Source organism: Ambystoma mexicanum, chromosome 2p (assembly GCF_040938575.1).
Source record: "Ambystoma mexicanum isolate Mex_15411 chromosome 2p, UKY_AmexF1_1, whole genome shotgun sequence".
NCBI lineage: Eukaryota > Metazoa > Chordata > Amphibia > Caudata > Ambystomatidae > Ambystoma > Ambystoma mexicanum.
The window spans coordinates 313,005,181-313,025,795 of NC_090923.1; the positions used below are offsets into that span (position 1 = coordinate 313,005,181).

At 41.8% G+C, this 20,615-nt stretch overlaps 1 protein-coding gene across 5 annotated transcripts in view; it reads left to right on the forward strand.

Moving 5' to 3' along the window:
* Positions 1-20,615, forward strand: part of CACNA1D (calcium voltage-gated channel subunit alpha1 D) — a 2,225,258-nt gene that overhangs the window by 1,188,874 nt on the left and 1,015,769 nt on the right. For all 5 annotated transcript variants that reach the window (XM_069643624.1, XM_069643621.1, XM_069643623.1 and 2 more), the window contains exons 21-22: positions 8,070-8,129; positions 11,202-11,308. In XM_069643624.1, coding sequence (XP_069499725.1) covers positions 8,070-8,129; positions 11,202-11,308 — 167 coding nt within the window. The remainder of the gene's footprint in view (positions 1-8,069; positions 8,130-11,201; positions 11,309-20,615) is intronic.

Consider the following 20,615-nt stretch of genomic DNA (forward strand, 5'->3'; position numbering starts at 1 on the left):
GTGTGCTGCCGCTTGTAAGAGTGGGGGAGGGCCGCCGCTGCCCCTTTAACCTATGCTGTCCCAGCTGATCCGGGCAGTGCCCACAGTTTCTATTCTTGATGACCTCTTGATGGAGAGCACCCAGGTTGTTGGGTGTCCTGACCCACGTTTAAGCTATCATGCTACAACATTTGGTGCTGTGGGCTTAGAAAATTCAAGATGGCGGAAAACCCACATGTGCGCCGAAATCCAGAAAAGCTGCGCAGTTTGTGCGCACACCAAAATGGTTGCCTCACTTGTCACCCACCAGTGCGAGAATGAAAGGCCGGGTTGCCATGAGGGAAATGGGTTGCCAAAGGAAAAACAGTAGCGCCGGTTAGTTTCAAAGCGCTTTAAAATCACCATTGGACTACCCGCACAGTAGTCTGAAACCATTGGGAATGGCAATGCTGATTGCCAAATGCAACCTAGAATTGTGGGGAATTCATTTCTTAAATCCCAAAAATGGGTGCAGTACCAGTACTCACCACTATCCAAAAGCCGGCGTTTTAAAACCACCCTGTGTTTCTCTGAAGGCAGGCTCAAAATGCCTATTTTCAAACATTGCAACATGTGCAAAATATTCACTGAACACCAGCAGACATTTGGCAGAATGAAGTTTTGTGTGCTTACAAAATCTGGGAAATGAAGAGCCCAAAACAATGCTGATAACAAAACTGCTATGGAGTCAGCAGTTTAAGTTGCACTGGATTTAAAGACACTAAAATCGAAAATGTTTAGATTAAATGAGTGACCTATGTTTGGTGTCACATGCCTTTGTAACTGTTGAAATGTCATAGTTTTGCACTTAGAATCAGCATTCTAGCTGCATGTGTAAAATTGCAAGTTAATTTAAAAAGCAACAAAAAAAAACATGACAGTTAGCTGAAAGTCTGGCTTAAGGAACTTGATTTTGCTTGACAGCTACCCCCATCAGGAGTGAAACTTGAGTCACAACTGTGTTCCCAGGCCGATCTGCCTTTTGCTGGCCACACTAAGGATATGCCATCTATCTGATAATTGAATTACCTGTGCTCTACAGGAGCTCTGAACAAAGCCTGTCTTGACTCAGGCAAAGGTTTTATTACAGCGGTCGTAAAATGTAGCTTCCTCTTGGCAGAAGCTGGGAGGGGCACTGCCTGTGAGAGCAAGCTGGCTTGGCAGAACTGGATAAACCAGTATTTCCACCATGTGACCTGGGAAACCACACCCCTTTGTAGCCAGAATATTGTTTAGAAAAAGATGAATAACTCATGGTGCGGACATGTGAAAATTTTATAAATGATACCATAATTCTTGTGATTTTTCTGCCCACAGTTTAAGAGGTTTTTAGAACCGGTGGTATGTTCAGGGGGGTGTTAGCGGAAAAGTGGATATTACTCTAAATGTATGCATGTTAAAAATATGAAACTTCATCAGTTAATGTCCATACTCCCTGCGCACATGTATGTAAAGTTGGGTCAATGTCAGAAATTGAAAAATCAGTTAAAAAGTCAATTATGTGCCATTTCTGAATGCAAGCTCTTAGAAACAGCAGATTTGGACAGAGACATGGCTAAATTCAGCCACACCATGTATGTAATTTCAAACAACTGTGTAACTCTGAAATATGTATTTTGATCATATATAGATTTGGGTGCACAGATGACAGGGGAGGTTTTTCAAGAGATCATAAATGGCTGACATCACTCTGACACAACCTAGTTCCCCAATCAGGGGAGGAATGAAAGCTGGACCAATGACAAGCGAGAGGGGCAAGTTTAGTTATGACCAACACACACACCCACTTGCAGAACATATAAATGGACCACTGAAACTTAGGTAGAGACCTTCAATTCCATCTGCCGCTGGAAGCTCTGCCGGAAAATCCATACTGTACCTCCATCAATCTCCAGAGAAAGCTGTGCAGAAAGATCCAGACTTTAAATCCCTCAATCTTCAGAATCCAGAGAGAGAGCAGACCCAGATCACTGTGAAGTGCAGAGACCAGAGTCCCGTCTAAAACCTGACCAGATCCATGGCGAGGCCCATTTCACTCAAGCATATAGTGTGAGTACCTAGAAAACTGTGCAGAACCAATCTCCTAGTTAAAATAATATAATTCAATCTAGCTTAATCTAAGTAGAACTGTCTCCTAACTGTCACCTGTCATTTGTAAGCTGTCACTTGTCATTTTCTAGTTGCAAGCTGCACTTGTCATTTTGAGCTTTTAAAATTTCAAATCTGAAAAACGACCTTTATTTAATCGCTCATATCTCCGTGACCGTTTGTGCTAGAGACTTGCAGTAACTTTCATCTGAATTCCTACCCCCTATAGTTTTACCGCAATCGCGGAACACGCATCCGCGAATTTTACCGCGATTTGCAAATTTCTCCACGTGTGAAAACAGAAGCTTCTTGCTTCCATTTGCCAGAAATTCGTTTAACCTGCTAATCATTCCTGAATCATTGCAAGAGTGAGCCTGAGCTAATATTAACTAGATACCACTCACCCTGAACCTCTAGAGGGAATCAAAAGCATTTTAGCATACTTTTCACTGAATTGCCAGCACATATAAAAGCATTTGGGCCTGTGTTTTCAAAACTCCTATCTGTTTTCTTTAAGCGTGCTTGGGGGGGATTGAACTGAATTACAGTTGATTGCATTTCTGAGAACTGTGTGTTTTCCTTCCATTTCCTTGCCTTGCATCAAGGGGGGGAGGGGATTGCCAGAGAAAAGTGATTACATTGTTTTGTTGAAATCATATTGAGTATTTTCTATACTGCATTTCATTCATTCAACCTTGCATTTCCTTGAACCCTATAAAGCATTCTCTACCACATTATACTTCTGTACCTATTTACCACTGTGCTACCTTATCCATTTCCTGTCAACTCCTTATTGATTATAGAGAAGCGTGTTAGTGCCAGATTCTCCGTTGTTAATATTTATCATATCAGATTAAGTGTGATATTCAATTATTAATTTATTATAAGGTGTGACATATATATATCTATTGTTTAAATTGTCAAATAAACCTTTTAACTTGCAAAACAGAACTACTTCTTGGCTCAGTGGGGTCAGGGGGATTCCAAGAGAGGGGTGTTATATAGGGGTAGTCATCCAGAACGCATGAACTGGACATAAAGATATATCAATAAGGGTTTTCATTCAGTATTATAGACTAGGCGTTGACTTAGCTGTAGTGTTGAATTGAATCCTCTTACAAGGTATGTGTCTCAGCAGGATTCTCTGGCCCACCCGCTCCACCAGAGGGTCGGGTAGTTACCTCCTACTTTGCCGCATTCAGCGGGCCGCTCCATGCACTGCGCTGTGATAAGCCTGCTGGGCTAGGGGCCCTTCTCACCCGCTGCCGCCTGCTCAGCTCCTTCACTCACAGCCGCCTTTACTTTGCTTCACACCCGAGGCCTGTCAGAGCCGCTGATCTGCACCCAGGTTCCAGGAGTGGCACCCATATAATTATGTAGAGGCGCATGCCCGGCCGTTGGGATGGCTGCACCTGGGGGTCCAAGAACAATGCAATCCTCTGTAGGATCAGTTTGAGCTGCCCTCTGTGTGCGCATGGCTGTGCCTCTGCTCAGTCGTCCGACCATGTATCCTGTTCCAACGTATAACCACAGTTAACGGCTATTCCCCCTCAGCCTCCTCACATGTAAGAGGCCGCTTTGCCCTGGTCGCCATCATGACATGTTCTTCCTGCCACACGGGCCGCACCTCTGCCCGGGGCGTTCTTCGCTTGTGGATGACAGTGGGGGGGTCGCCACCTAACCTACGACAGCCACCGAACTTCATTGCCCGTTTTGGCCTCCAAGGAAGCCAATGCCCACATTGACGAGATGTTGGAAGTGGCCTGCGGGCATAGAAGCACGGAACTCACCGGGAGCACGTCTTCATGCTGCGCTGGCTGGCTACACCACTGTTTCCTTCACTTTCAACTATGTCACATTCTTCTGTTCCTCTATTAATACATTCAAACCTCTCATGGACACTGATGGGGTTAATCCCACATCTTCGCCTGATGATTTTCTTCCCTCTGCTTAATTTTCCTGGTTTATTCTTCACTTTTACCCTATCTTTCTTTTCTTTTTAATCTCTCTTTCTGCTTCTACCGTTACGTCTTGTTTTAAGCATGCCCCTATACTTCCTATTCTAAACAAAACTACTCTTGGTCCCTCTCTGCACTTTAATTTTCACCCTATTTCTCTTTCCTTTTCTTTCTAAGCTCCTTCAGCGTATTATCTATCTCCACGTTTTTTTCTTTATTACCTCACATTCTTTTTTATTCTCCCTTCAATCTGGTTTCTGGACCCCGCCACTTGACGGGAACTGTACTTTTATTTGTTACTAATTCTCTGACTGCTTGTTACTCTAAACTTTCATCTCTTCTGGTCTTCCTTGATCTCTCGGACACTTTTTATACGGTTGATCACACTATTCTTCTCTTCTCTCTTTCTAACCTTGATTTTCAGAGTTCAGTGTTAAATTGGTTTCATTCTTTTTTTTACGTCCTTTTTCTGTCTGTTAAGTTGGTCACTCTTCTGCTACTATCCAGCTTCTTCACGGTGTCTCTCAAGGATCGGCCCTCTGGCCTCATCTTTTTTCTTTATACTTCTTCTCTTGGTTCTGTTATTTCATCTTTTGGATTTTCCTACAATCTATATGCAGATGATTCACAAATGTTTCTATCTTTTTCCTTTTACTGATTCTATTCGTCCTTTCTTTCTGCCTATTTGCTTGCAATACAATCGGGATGCTGTCCCACTATTTACATCGTCCTCCCACCAAGACTGAGATTCTATTTTTTTCCAGCTTTGACTATTCATCCTCCCCCTTTTCTTTCTTTTCCACCTTCTTTTCTTCCTATCTCTTCTTCTGCTCGCAATCTGGGTGGTATTCTAGATTCTTCATTATCTGTTTCTACTCATGTATCCTCTATTTCTTGCCTCCTGTCACTATCAACTTTTTAATATTAAAAAAAACCTGGAATTTTCTTACTTTCTCCTCTGCTAAAATTCTTATTTCTCGCCTGTTTTATTGCTCTTCTCACCTCTTTGGCCTTCCTGCATCTTATCTTGCCCCTCTTCGTACAGTGCACCTAGTCATCAATTTGGGTTCTTTGTTCTCTTGCTCCTCGAATTCTATTTCTTCTGCTCTGCTTTCTATGCAATGGGTCTATTTTGAAAATAATTTGTTTTAATTTTCTTTGTATTGTTTTCAACTGTGTCTATGGTCTTGCACCTCCATAAATGTCATCCTTAAATTCTGGTTAAATTCCGGCTCATTCTCTTCGTTCCGAATCTCTTTGCTGTCCCTTGTGTTCCTTGTGCCTCTTCTCGGTTCTGTTCTTTTGCCCTTTTGGGCGCAAAATATTTTACTTCTTTACCTCTTCCTTTGTAATGTACATCTTATTTTTCACTTTTTAAGACCGGAATTAAAATCTATCTTCTTACTCTGTAATCTCTTGGTTCTCATATGCTTATGTGATTGTACCGTTGGTTCTTTTGTACAGCGCTTAGGTGTCATGCGCTATAGAAATGTAATAAAAATACAATAAAACACTAAAAATAATCACATTCTGTAGCGCTGCCTTAGAGATGGAAGAATGATAAACTAAGCGCCTCATTCTGGTGAATGCGGATGCTGATGCTTTCCTGGATAAGTCTGCATCAGTACACTCCAGTTAGTTGCAGCATGGAGTTTTTCCACACGGGTCCATGAACCTTACACTGTGAGGCATTCTGGGACATATGCAGAAACACTATGCTGCTAGGCATGGGAATGCCATTTCCCGTAGAATCAGATGTGTTCAACGGATTGGGCCTGTTTTTATGCACATGCAAACACAAACACAATCCATGGGACTAAGTGGGGCATACTCGCTGCCAGTTTTAGAATTGGGGCCTTTATTGCTGGTGCACTTGCGAATGGCATAGATAATTCTAAATTTACAGCATGTGTGCCGTGATGTGGCACGTTTGTATGCCCTTCCCCAATTGGAATGTGCTGCTTCTCTAGTCCTCCAGTGTTCAGGTATAGGCTGGGAAGTGTACCACTGCCCCACGTGCTGTTGGTCAGGTGATTTAATGTCCCCCTCTATGAGGGCCAACTAGTTGCATTACTGAGACTGCCCCCTGCCAAGCCTGCAAAGTACTTCATGATCTCTGGGTGTTTGGCTGCGATACACATCCATCGTGCCACTCACTTCCTAGCATTACAGGAAAGGGAAACGCCTCCCACCCTCCCCTTTCTCGGTCATGCTGGCATCACGTATTCTAAAGCCCTTTTGTTTGAAGTACTCCTGATAGTTCTACTGTTCAAAGGCCCCATGGATTAATCATCTGGGCAGGTATCATCTGGTAGCTGCAGGTTGATCAATTCAGACATGCTAACGGGACTTATCATGCTAAAGCATGTTTAGTACACTGGTTCTCTTGGGAGCCCTTTTTAAAACCATCACATGCATAAGCAAAGGTGATACACACTTACAAAACAACTATACAAAGAATCAAGTGCCTAGGGAATCAGAATAACCACTGTTTAAAAATACACTGATATTCACATGTTGATCAAATAACTCAGACGTCATACTATACATGTCTTTTATTTTCAAAAACTCTTCAGACTGTTCAACATTCATGCAATAATTAAAAATAGCAGTTGAGGTGGCAATTCAGGTTTCTTCTAAATACCCAAGTTGCAATAAAATTCAGGAGCGCAGAGACATTAATCACAGCCTCAGAGCCGCTGCTTCGCAGGGTTTATGCAAATGACAGTTAAAATGGGATTATAGCGACGTACCTATGTAGGCGGTACTAGGGCTGAGAGGCCGTATAGTCTAACTCTTTCTCTGGTATTTGCCAACTCATACATACACTGCACTCTTTTTTTGCAGCCTAATATTGGTTCATTGAAACAACAGAACAGACTTGTAAAATGTCTCCCATCCGAGGCAAAATGGAGAATTAATTTTATGTTGCATTGAAATATTTGTACGAGTCGGTTTCTGCTCCCTAAGAATTCAATTGTGATAGCTCTCAACTCACACGCTTTTGGCGGGTGTCACCCGCCTTTTAAAGGGCTGACTCACCCGCCAAGCCTCCTGCACGCCCATGCATTCCAATGGGCGTCTCACCCGCCAAAAACAAAATCGGGTGGTTTCACCCGCCTTTGCAACACAAATGGTTGAGAGCTATGACATTACAAAAAGATTATTAGAAAAGGTTTGTATGGGAGTGCCCATTTCAGCTTTTCATTGCTGATGTAAACGAACTAATTCCATGGGCCAGATTCTCCAACTGTTTTGGAACAAGTCAGAGGATGTGCTGGCGCATTCCACTTCACTCCAAAAGAAGCAGCAGCTCCATTCACAAAGGACATCTCAATGAGCGCTCCTCAGACACCCCTTCTCCGCGCTTTGGCGCATGCGCGCAAATAAGGGGGCGTTTCAGCTCATTTAAAAGCGTTTCCCGAATTGATTTTTTTTTTTTAAATGGCCTGAAATGAGGGTCACACCCAACCCCCTTGCGCCTTTTGAAATGAGTGCACTGGGGATGGACAGATTTTGTTTTTCTGAAACAACGGCGGTTCACACTTGCATTTCCATTCCCCAAACAGGGATGGGAATGCTGCATTTCACAGAGACAGGCTCTTTAACGGTCTGATGAAATGATCTGCAAGCAATCACGTGGTTGCTGGGAGCCCATCACACGTTCGTGTCAGGAGTGCAAGGGGGCTGGACAGCACATCTTTGCTCTGTTGTGCAACCCCTCTGAAATGGCACGGTCTCTTTTGAGAATAAGGTTACCTGAGCATTTCTGAAAGCCAAGCAAATGAAATGAGCGTATTCTTCTCTGCTTTTTGGGAATCTGGCCCCGTTTTTAAAATGTTAAATCAAAAAAAGATGAACACCACCCAATAATCCCTATCAAGTTCTTAACGTGGTTTTTGTTTTGGAATGAGAATTGAACCCTGTCTGTGATGCATAGCCATGTACTTGTAATTGACTGTTCCTAAATGATGTTCTTACTGTGGCATGTGTTATGCTTTGCAGATACTTGGTCACTTTGACTATGCTTTCACAGGAATCTTTACTGTTGAAATCCTTTTAAAGGTAATGACATTCTAATTCATTTTCCGTAACTGAAATGCAATTTAGCAATAATTGTGTGACCTTTTGTTTACCTTTAGGTTCTAGGTTATGCAGACTATGTCTTCACTAGTATGTTTACCTTTGAGATCGTGTTGAAGGTAACAGGTTTCCTCGTAACCTTGTTTGGAGGATGTCCCTTTGTGTGCCTATGCCAACGAAAGGCAATTTTGAAGTGTTTTTTTCATTTTTTTTAATACTAAAGCGTGAAGACACATTCCTTTTTATTGAAAGGATGCATTATTTGTTTGATTAACCCTAATCATTTAAACGCATGTGTTATCGAAATGCCCCTCATATTTGTGTTCCATTTACACTCATTGTTTTCTCCAACAATGGACTTTTCCTATGCATGCGTTTTTGTTGTCAGTCGTGACGTACCATTGCATTGATATTCCTATTAGCATCATCTTATTTTATGAAAGTTACATTTGGACAAAAGTACAGTGCATAATCATGCCGAATATGATGCTTTTAGTTGGACCATGTCCATGTGAATAGCGCTTGGCACTATATTCTACACTGCCTATGACTCAGTCGCCAGTTAGGTGTGCAAATGCAAGAAACAGCTCGCAGTCTTGCATCACTGTGCCCTCACCCACTCATGTGTATCACAACAAAAGGACACCTGAGTGGATAAATGCATGGATTGTGTTTCAGCTCCTTCCTCCTCAACCTGCCTGTCTTTTATTGTGTGGCACGTCATAGGGGACATGACTGTAAGCCCCTAAAAAAAAAGTCTAAACATGTATGCACTTGTTGTGTGAAGCATGAAATAAAATATGTATTCCTTGGTGATATGTGTTTACATAAATGTTTGAAATTTTTATTCAGTAGTAAACCTTTTTCCAAATTACATTTGGCTTGAAATTGAATATGGAAATATACTTGTTTTACTATTGAATGAGAACACATCATGGAAGTAACTGGTTTTTTTTAAAGGTTTTTGGCAGAACATTTGCAATAATATTATATACCGTATATCTTCAGACGTTGTTGAAGTATTTATTAGTTGCCACAGCTATGTTATGACATTGCCTGAAATCCCTGGGATCCATAGTTCAGTATCCTAATGGAAGAAAGGTTACTTTTTCATTTTTTGTTAAGGAAATGCATGTTCTAGCAAACACATGTATGCAACAATGAACCTGTACTATTAACTTTATCTGCTAGTTCCTATTATTAAGACTTTTTGTTGAATATGGGCCTAGCTTTGGGAAGCAACAAAGAGCTCCACAAATCATAGGGGGAAGGGCATGGCGAGGGAAGCAGAGATGCAAACGGGAGGAGCGCTAAGAACGAAGGAGGGTGAGAGTGGACAGGTTGGCAGCAAGGCATCTACAAGCAACCGTGGTCAAAAACCGTGGGGAGCAGGCCTGTCAGTCCCAGGCAAGGTGGGGGGGGGGTGTGGAGGGTGTGGACCTATGCATTGGGGGAGGAGCCATTCACATGGCAGTCATTAAGGCTTCCAACCAATCAATCTCCTGAGCTATTGAATATTGTACACCAAGAGTAACTCACACTGTTTAAGTGCTAAGAGGCTACTCTATTGGTATTAGCAAAATGTACACACACAAAAATTAACAACAATCCTACGCACTGTTTCTCCCAAAGCATCACAAAACAATGTGTCCTTCTGTCACAGTTTGTAGAGCCCTGTAGATCCTCAGCCCTGCTTCCGGAGTCCTTTCAATCCTACCCTGAAATTAAAGTATGGTTCTGATGGAAACAACTTAATCACTTGGTTGATCTTTTTCTTTTGAAACGCATCTCAATGGTAGCTCCAGAGTTAATGTTCATTTTGGCTGTGTTTTGATTGGGAAGGTTGGATGTAAAAATATAGAGTCTAAAGCAAGGATCAACGACTTCCACGTAATATAGGTTCTCTCAATTTAGAGGGCCCTTCAGATTAGGAGTGCGTTCTCACTTTGTGTCATTTTTAGAGGGTTTAATTCGCTTTTTCATAATCCAAAACTGAAGCTGCTTACGTTTAAGGGTTGTGCCTCAGAGAACTCAATGGAGTGAAATCTCTAAAAACAAATGATATGCATGTGGTCTGTCTTCTCCTCCTCTCAGTCCTGCGTGCAAAATATTTAACACGTAGCACATCTCAGTTTTGCTTTGTTCCACATAATATGTTAAGCAAACAAACTAACAATACCATGTATCAGAGCAGCACCCTGCAAGACTACGGACCGTGAGGTGACGTCATTGGGCACAGGAATGTTCTGCCACAGACTACTGGGGTCACACACACCAGCTATTTCATCCGTAATACAATGACGCAACATTTTAAAGAAAGAGCGTAGACATTAGTATGTTTTAGCACTCAAAGCACATGCAATGTGTAAACGGCTCTTGGAAGGCAGCTTGACAGATTCAGCTTGGCTAGATTAAACCAGTAGGATTGCAAGCATGGCAAATGTTATTTAATGATGAGAATTCTACACATATTGCAGCTATCCTCCGAGTAATGTCAATGCCTGTAAAATAAGCATTAAACATTACAGAGGTGATGGGAACCATGATATCTACACTACACAACAAAACGTGATGAAGCACATTTTCAGTTAGTGTTACCTATGCAGAAATGATCACGAACAATCTTGCAAACAACTTTTCTGGAAATCGTAGACACACAGAATGTAATGGCATCAAGTCCCTTTAAGTGTACATTTTCTGCCTAATCTTAACCCTACATTTGCTGACAGTTCCCTGCAACTTTCATTAAAGTGACCCAGAGTCAATAACTTCGGAAAGGATTTCTTACATGAAACGAAGTGACAGATAAGAACACAAATGCCACTGATTAATTTGATAGAAAATAATTCAAAACAGCAAGTAATTGGGTTACAAGGATTTAGTTTTCAGATACTGAAATGAATAGCTGAATGGGGTGTATTTCTTAATCAACGTTAGAAAACATTTCTGGTTGTGTCCATGAAGAGGTGTCTCACAGGAAGCCAGCCCTTTCTTCTATTTACTTTGAGTAACCATAAAAAGCAAAATATAAATGTTTCCTATTCTCCATTTCAGATGACAACTTTTGGAGCGTTCCTCCACAAAGGAGCCTTCTGCAGGAATTATTTTAATCTGTTGGATATACTAGTTGTGGGGGTGTCGCTTGTGTCATTTGGGATTCAGTAAGTATAACACCATTTTTTGTAGTGTCTCTGCATTTAACGATGTTTGCTAGATAGGAACTTACCAACTAAACCAACTGCATGTTACACACAACGGATGGTAGAAGTGGCTTCCTTTTCTAAGTACTGCAATGTATATGTGGGATGCTGGAAGAAGTAATGGCACAATTCTTTATCGATTTTTGTATTACTGCTTCAACAGTAGTTTATGCATAATATTGGCACTATCTGCTGCTAAGGTACTTTTGAAAATTGCGCAGGAAAGTATTGTAGTAGTAACAATTGTGAATAAAAGCATGACACTCCAACAACAATTATTTTTAGATTTTTAGAATCTCACCCACACCTAATGTAACTTGCTTTTTGTTTGCCTTATTTAAATACACTCTGGCCATAGTTTAAAATGTCAAGCCAGATTCTGAACTATGTCCCACTGTTGGGCTCAGTTTTGCAACAGAGCATTACTTCTAGCACTACAGTACAATTAGTGATTTCCCAAGAACCCCATTAGGTAATGGTATTACACTATCTGTTATGGACATTTGTAATCTGAGGTGACGCACAATATGGCCTTTGTTGCGATGCAATACATTGCATCTTGACAAGCCATCTCCCACATATGTAATTGTAATTTGGTTTTTTCATATCGCACTTCATGCCGGACTCCTCTCTCTAGGCTTGGAACAGTTAATTAAGCCTGTACTGCTCTGTGCTGTCTTGTTTCCAAGACAAGCGCGCTTCACCTGAACTATCCTCCTGGCTATTAGCCTTTTCTCTATTGTTGGTATGCCTAAGTGAAAACTCAGCATCTCCACACTTTTCATATTGTGGCATATGTTGTCATATGGCTAGAATGAGCTACTTATCTATATATCTAAAATGATAAAAATGGAAATTGCATTTGAGGCATATATATCAAGCGAACATTATTTTCATGTGACAAGGGAATAGAGACTCTCACACATGATAGGATTAAGGCTGCTCGTACTTCCACATTTGATATGATAGTTTATTTATATAGCCTATACACAATGTGTTTCAAAGCGCTTAATAAAAGGAAGCCATAATGGCTAGTGACACACAGATGAAACAGAGGGCACTGGACAAGTGTCTAAAGGGTAACCATCCCTGTGTTAGTGCCGCTGATGGATGTTCTCAAAGCTGGGCAGTGCCTTTGCTAGCAAGGAGGAAGGCTGAAATAGAAAATGAAAAAGTTAAAGGCGAGCATCCGTTAGTCCTCCCATGCTCCACCTATGATGCACACCTGAGCAAGTATGTTCCTGAGAACTGTGCGCGTGTGTGTGGTTGCCAGTACATGCATGTGTGGGTATAATGTCCCATGTTGAATGACAGTGAGACGCTCATAGAAAAACAATAGGCACCTCATCGTCCACCTAAATCATATACCTATTGTGGAGATATCCGAACCATAAAAGAGGGGAATTTAGGTTAATCAAATGTCTGTTTCTGTGAGAAAAATAATACAATATGCTCATGTGTCGTTTTCAAGTACAGTATTCATTCACACAGTTATCGCTAGTACACACTTTGTTCTAATCAGCTCTTCATTGATAACTGTGTGCTCTATTTACATGGGTGATAAAAGACATTCATATTATGTACTTTAATCTAATTTTCAATTTCCTCAGAGGCAAATTGCTCTATTATCAGTCGGAATTCCCTTTGGCATCCCATCACAGAGTAATAAAAGATTCTAAGAAAAGTTGGTATTGATTAATTTTGAGAGTCCAAACTAAAGCAATTTTTTTCAATGTTGATTAATCATTACTTAGAGGTATTTGAATTCTTGTGTCGGAATCTAAGACCAACTTTTTTATAATGAGCTTAAGGAATGGAACCACTCTATTGTATATTCTTGAGAGCAGACTTTTTAGTGTCAGTAGCCATCAAAAAGAGGTAGAGAGTGGTACCTTTGTTGTCCTTGGATTTCCTTCTGGTCTCTCTTTCATCACCTCTCTAAACTCACAGCAAACACCTGATCCCACCTTGTACATCCTCTCACCTTCTGGACCAAATGGGCTACTCAGATACGTGCCTGTACTTATTAGCTAGGTTTTGGTTCTCACTCGTCCTCTAGATCCCTTTTCTTGGTGTCTGACATGTGTGGCGAACCAGGAGAAGGAGTCAGACTTGATTTTAACATTTTAAGGGTTTTATTTAACAGAAAAAAGAAAAGGCCTATTTGTGCCTATCGTTATTAGGGATTTCCCACTTTACAACCTAAATTAAGGTTGCTTGTCCATTGTCAAAAACCAGAAAATAGTCCTCAGTTCAAATCCTATCCATTATCTGGCCCTGCCACTTTAGGAAAAACAACATAAAAATGAGCCAGAGTCGTAGTCTCCCAGCTCTAGCTTTGTCCAGACAGTGTTATTTGGATCTCTCCTAACGTACTGGTCTGGTCGTAGGACAACACATTTCCATTCTTAACAGTTCATAAACAACAGGTTTTCAAGTCATTTGCTCAGGAAAATGTGCAAGTCTTTGCATAAACCAAAAGTCTCCAGTTCTTGTACGGGGTGGGTGAGTCCCTTAGTATGTTTCCACCAACTTGGTCCTTTTTGTTCCTCTGATACTGTGTCTTGTATAGTTTGATTGAGCCCTTAAGGTTCCCTTCTGGTAACAATGTATCTTATATCTTTAGGGCCCTCCAAGCCCCTTTTGTCCTCTGGATCACTTATCCCTCTCTCTTTGTTTAATTCCACTCGCCTTCCTCCACCATGAGCAACCCTGGAACCTTCTCTGCCTTCTGGTGTGCTCAAGTGGTGTGGTGTTTCTGGTGTTCTCTTTTAATTGCCCATCTAAGCCTCCTCAGTGATCCACGCACTGAGAGCAGAGGATTCTTTCCTCTGTTGTTGCCTGGTCTCGGAGTCGGTTCTCGGGTCCCAGACCCACCACTGCTGCAGCGTGGTCATGCCACCAGGTAAAACAGGTTGTCTGCTGTCCCTCTTGTCAATTTTCGTATTCGTCACAGTCAGAGTGGAGGCTTTGTTCCTCTGTTGTCCCCTGGTTTCTGGGTCGGTTTGCGGTTACCAGGACCACCATGGCTGCATCATGGTCAGGCCACCAGGTAAGACAGTTCTTCCCCCGTCTCCATCTCAGCACATAACCCTCCTTGTGACGGTCTTCGGATGTCTCACTTCTTTGGTTCCCCACGCTACTCATGGCTCCACAGTGTAGCGCTCCTCCACCCCTGCAGGATGTTCACACGTCAGAAGCTCTCCTCTGCGTAGGATTGTTCCACCTCCATTGAAGGTTTCATCGTCTCTTTATTCTCACTGCCGTACTTTGTTGGGTGTCCTGACCCACGTTTAAGCTATCATGCTGCAACATTTGGTGCTGTGGGCTTAGAAAATTCAAGATGGCGGAAAACCCACATGTGCGCTGAAATCCAGGAAAGCTGCGCAGTTTGTGCGCACACTAAAATGGTTGCCTCACTTGCCACCCACCAGTGCGAGAATGAAAGGCTGGGTTGCCATGAGGGAAATGGGTTGCCAAAGGAAAAACAGTAGCGCCGGTTAGCTTCAAAGCGCTTTAAAACCACCATTGGACTACCCGCACAGTAGTCTGAAACCATTGGGAGTGGCAATGCTGATTGCCAAAAGCAAACCCATAACTGTTGGGAATTCATTTTCTTCAATCCCAAAAATGGGTGCAGTACCAGTACTCACCACTATCCAAAAGCCGGCAGTTTAAAACCACCCTGTGTTTCTCTGAAGGCAGGCTCAAACTGTCTATTTTAAACATTGCAACACATCTAAAAACTCACTGGACACCAGCAGACATTTGGTAGAATGGAGTGTTGTGTGCCTACAAAATCTGGGAAATGAAGAGCCCAAAACAATGCTTATAACAAAACTGCTATGGAGTCAGCAGTTTAAGTTGCACTGGATTTAAAGACACTAAAATCGAAAATGTTTAGATTAAATGAGTGAGCTATGTTTGGTGTCACATGCCTTTGTAACTGTTTAAATGTCATAGTTTTAAACTTAGAATCAGCCTTCTAGCTGCATATGTAAAAATGTTTAGTTTTATTTGAATGCAGAAACTGGGGAACAAAAAGTGACATTTTATCTGAAACCCGGCTTAAGGAACTGAATTCTGCCTGGCAACTACCCCCATCAGGAGGGAAACTTGAGTCACCACTGTGTTCCCAGGCCAACCTTCCTTTTGCTGCCCACACTAAGGATATGCCATCTATCTGATAATTGAATTATCTGTGCTCTGCAAGAGAGTGAACAAAGCCCTCTTCACTCAGGCAAAGGTTTTTATTACCGCAGTCGTAAATTGTAGCTTCCTCTTGGCAGGAGCTGGGAGGAGCACTGCCTGTGAGAGCAAGCTGGCTTGGCAGAAACTGGAAAGACTGGTTTCTATACCATGTGACCTGGGAAACCACACCCCTTTGGAGCCAGAACATAACTTTAAAAAGATGAATAACTCATAGAGCGGACATGGGAAAATTTTATAAATGATACCATAATTCTTGTGATTTTTCTGCCCACATTTTAAGAGGTTTTTCGACCCGGTGGCATGTTCAGGGGGGTGTCAGCGGAAAAGTGGATATAACTCTAAATGTATGCATGTTAAAAATCTGAAACTTCATCAAGTAATGTCCATACTCCCTGCGCACATGTATGTAAAGTTGGGTCAATGTCAGAAATTGCAAAATCAGTTAAAAAGTGAAATATGTGCCATTTCTGAATGCAAGCTCCCAGGAAGAGCAGAGTTTGAACAGGGGATACCTCCTGTAATGCATGATGGGTGCATATGATTTTAAAACAATATGTACCTCTGCAAATATGTATTTGTTTCAAATCTAGATTTGTGTGTAAGTTGACAGGAGGAGTGGACTTTCTGCAGGCTGTAAAATGACATCACGCTGACTCACAGTTCATTCCCCAATCAAATGATAAATGGAAGTTTGACCAATTAGAAGCTGAGAGAGAGGTAGGGTCAGTGATGCTAGAACACACCCACATTCTAAACACATAAAAGCAGACAGACAGGACAGATAGGGACCTTCAAATTCCATCTGCAGCGGGACGCTCTGCCGGAAAAATCCATACTTTACCTCCATCAAACCTCCAGAGAGCCAAACTAGAGACTTCAATCTATCCAGAACTAAGAGACCAGACCAGAGAGAAAGCAGTGCTGTACCCAGAGAGACCCAGACCAGCAGAGAGAGCTGACCCAGATCACTGTGAAGTGCAGAGGCCAGACCAGACCAGACCAGAGTCCAGTCTAAAACCCTGACCAGATCCGTGGCGAGGCCCATTTCACTCAAGAATATAGTGTGAGTACCTAGAATACTGTGCAGAACCAATCTCTTAGTTAAAATAATATAATTCAATCCTATTTTAATCTAAGTAGAACTGTCTCCTAACTGTCACCTGTCACTTGTAAAGCTGTCACCTGTGATTTGCTAGTTGCAAGCTGCACTTGTCATTTTGAGCTTTTGAAATTTGCAAACCCAAAAACGACCTTTATTAAATCGCTCATATCTCCGCGACCGTTTGGGCTAGAGACTTGCAGTAACTTTCCTCTGATAGCTTAGAATCGTAGCTTTGAATCGCACCAAGAACCGCATTCCTACCCCTTATAGTTTTACCGCAATCGCGGAACACGCATCCGCGAATTTTACCGCGATTTGCAATTTCTTCACATGTAAAAACTGCTGCTGCTTGCCTTCCATTTGCCAGAAATTCGTTTAACCTGCTAACTATCCCTGCATCATTGCTAGTGTGAGCCTGGACTAATATTAACTAGATACCACTTACCCTGAACCTCTGAAAGGGAATTAAAAAGCATTTCCAGCATATTTCTCATCCATTGCTAGCACATATCAAAGCATTTGGGCCTGTGTTTTCAAAACTCCTATCTGTGTTTTAAACTTCTGTTGTCTAAGCTTGGGGGGGGGATTGAACTGAATCACATTTGATTGCATTTCTGAGAACTGTGTGCTTCCTTCCATTTCCTTGCATTGCATCAAGGGGGGGAGGGGATTGCCAGAGAAAAGTGATTACATTGTTTGGTTGAAATCATATTGAGTATTTTCTGTACTGCATTCATTGAATATTGCATCCACCTGAGCTTACATAAAGCATTCTGTACCACCTTATACTTTTGTTCCGATTCACCAGTGTGCCACTTTATTCATTTCATGTCAACTCCTTATTGATTATAGAGAAGCGTGTTAGTGCCAGATTCTCCATTGTTAATCTTTAACATATCAGATTAAGGGTGATCTTCAAGTATTAATTTATTATAAAGTGTGATATATCTATTTTAAATTATCAAATAAACCTTTTAAACTTGCAAAACAGAACTACTTCTTGGCTCAGTGGGGTCAGGGGGATTCCAAGAGAGGGGTGTTATATAGGGGTAGTCATCCAGAACGCATGAACTGGACCTAAAGATATATCAATAAGGGTTTTCATTCAGTATTATAGACTAGGCGTTGACTTAGCTGTAGTGTTGAATTGAATCCTCTTACAACTTAATAGGGGCATGTTGTTTTTTCGTCAGCTGCTGAGCTCCAGGGCGGTTCCAGGGGAGCTTTTGTGCATGGAGGGATCGCTTCAAGTGCTTCAGATCCTTCCAAGCTCAACAGCCCCGCCGGGACTGTAACAACAGCCTTAGGTTAATCCAAAGACTCAAAATTGGGACTCAACCCCAAGGGGACTTGATCCAGGGGCAACACCCCCCATCCTACAACCTATAACTTGCCCTGATAAAGACCCTTCAAGGTCGAAACATGTGTCAGCTGACTACCACAAGACTGTGTCTACACTGCAATAAGAATGTCACTGTTAAACACTGCATTTAGCGTGGAAATCAATTCATATACGTGATTCTCAAATCAATGCATTGCAAAGTAACCAGGATTGTCTCTATCATTTTCTTCATCCACCGTCCTTCGTTTGATTTTATAACCTTAAGATGCATGAGATCGTATTATGGAGAGTTGTTTAAGCCATGAAACCAAGCAGTTTTGGAAGCAAGTCACTCGAACAGACTTGGATCAATTAAGCTGCTCTGTGCCAGCTTTTGAAGCAGGAATATTATAGTTAATTTAGTGGTGTTTATGAGGGGGAAGGTTTTATCCGAACTAGTGAAGGGTACTTACTATTGTGCTGCTTGAGGACTTAACACCAGCTTATAAATGGATTATACATAATGGAATTAGCATGGCGTTGCTTGACAAAATCACTTTATTAAAACGCCAGAAGTGGGGTAGAGGATTAAAACAATTTGAGTGAGGGGCAACTTGGTTTCATGCCAGCTATTGGTATTATGGAGGAGTGCATAACCTCTGAATGGTGAGTGACAAGTATGTTGTCATGACAGATGGCATTTTATCTTGCATTTCTGAGCTTGTCGCCTGTCTTCAAATAAGTTGATGGGGCACTTCACTGGGAAGCAATTGTATACGAACCCAAAAACATTTGTAACTTATAGAAGAGCAGTTGACCACACTGATCATTTTTCTGTGCAAGGTTGTGTCATAGTGCCATTAGTTCAATTTGTACTTGAATTGCTTGGATACATCTTTAATGGCTCTAACATCTGATATACCGGGTGTAGGCTGTAGATTGCTACCTTGTCTTGCATATGTGGATCACAGTGTTTTAATTGGAAGAACATCTGTTGCCTTACAGAAATATTGCAAAATCTCATGTTATGTACTTCTGAGTCAGAAATAAAAGTGCAGAAAATGTATGTAGGTATAAAAGGCAATACGTTTGACCAGCTTGGTGTACATTTTAAATTCATCTGCTCATGTTCAGGGCAAGTACAAAAGTTTGCGACTTACATTTTCAGGCTAGTTCAGTAATAATTCGCTTTTCAGCTACATATGACATTAATGCTGTTCATCCAGCTATAAAGTTTGTTAACAAAATCATGTTGCTTGCGGGCAACTGTTCACTACGCCCTATCATAAAATCTGAGAGAAAGTTCTTGACAACTTCTTTGGTAAATGTGGCGAACCAGAAGGAGTCGGACTAATTACCGGCATGTTCAAGGTGTTTATTAAAAATAAAAGGAAAACTTCTATCTAGCACTCCTGCTATGTTGGAAGTTCCCTGCCTAACAAACTAAAACTAATGATGCTCATCAAATGTCCCAAAAGAAACAGTCCTTAGTCCAAATCCAATTCCGCTAACTGGCCCTACAACTTAAGAAAGCTTAACAAAAAAGAGGCCGCAGCAATAACCTCTGTGTTTGGCTTCTGCCTGGCCCAACACTAGGATCTGTTCTCCAAGAAGCAGGCTTTAAAAGTTTGTCAAAGTTCATCAATTTATTGAAGCACAATCCTCAGCCTCTCTGCAGGATCTTTATGCCACAGTTCTCAGTCTTAATATATACTTCACACAGTTTCATTTTCCTCAGGAAATACAAGGTTTTCTTTACACAATTCCACAATTTCCCACTAGGTGCTTGAAGATGTCCTTTTCTTGTTTTCACATAATTGAAACCTCCAGGTTCTCTCGCTTCCCGGTTTCTGTTCACTAGGTTTCTTGTTTCTAATACTTCCTCTCCATTTAGAATTCCTCATGGTTTTATATACGTGATGACAAACAAAAGGTGTGTGTTGTTCTTCTTTGACATTAACGTTCAGGCAAAATCCAGCATTACTTGAAGCCAGAGAGATTGAAGAAGTGTCAGTATTCGGGGAATCCAAATCGAGGTTAACAACAGTCTCTCTGTTTCCCATGAAGGTGGATAATGTACTCTGGACCGGTAGTTCCTTATCGGAATGGGAGTCCATGTCTCTGAGAGGGGAATCACTCCCAGTCAGGTCCCACTTGCCCAGACCCCCTCCCTAGCCGCAAAAGGAGTGGCTCCTCCGTGGTGGTATCCAATCTATCTCCTCCCAGGGCCATAATATCCTATTTCTGACCTCCCATGAGACCCTTTCCCCTGCTTCTTCCGTTACACCCGCGCCATCATTGCTTTCTGTCTGTGCATCGCCGCACGTTGAGTCACTGTTCACATCATGTTTGGTTCTGTGACATTTTTACGGTCACTTTTAAACATAATTGTCCCTGATGCCCACTTATCTGTTGCTATCACTGCACACCACACATCCTCCTGCTCTTGTGTTGCTCTTAGGAGCTCTTCCTCTGTGTTAGGCAGAAACCTGTGCAGTTCCCTTAGGGACCACTGCAAAAGATTTAGGACTACAGGTGTTTGGCAGTAAACCCACTTGGTAGCAGTCTGTACCACACAGATTCACTTGGTAGCTGTGGCTGAGCAGTCAGACTTCCATCAAGAAGAGTTAGGC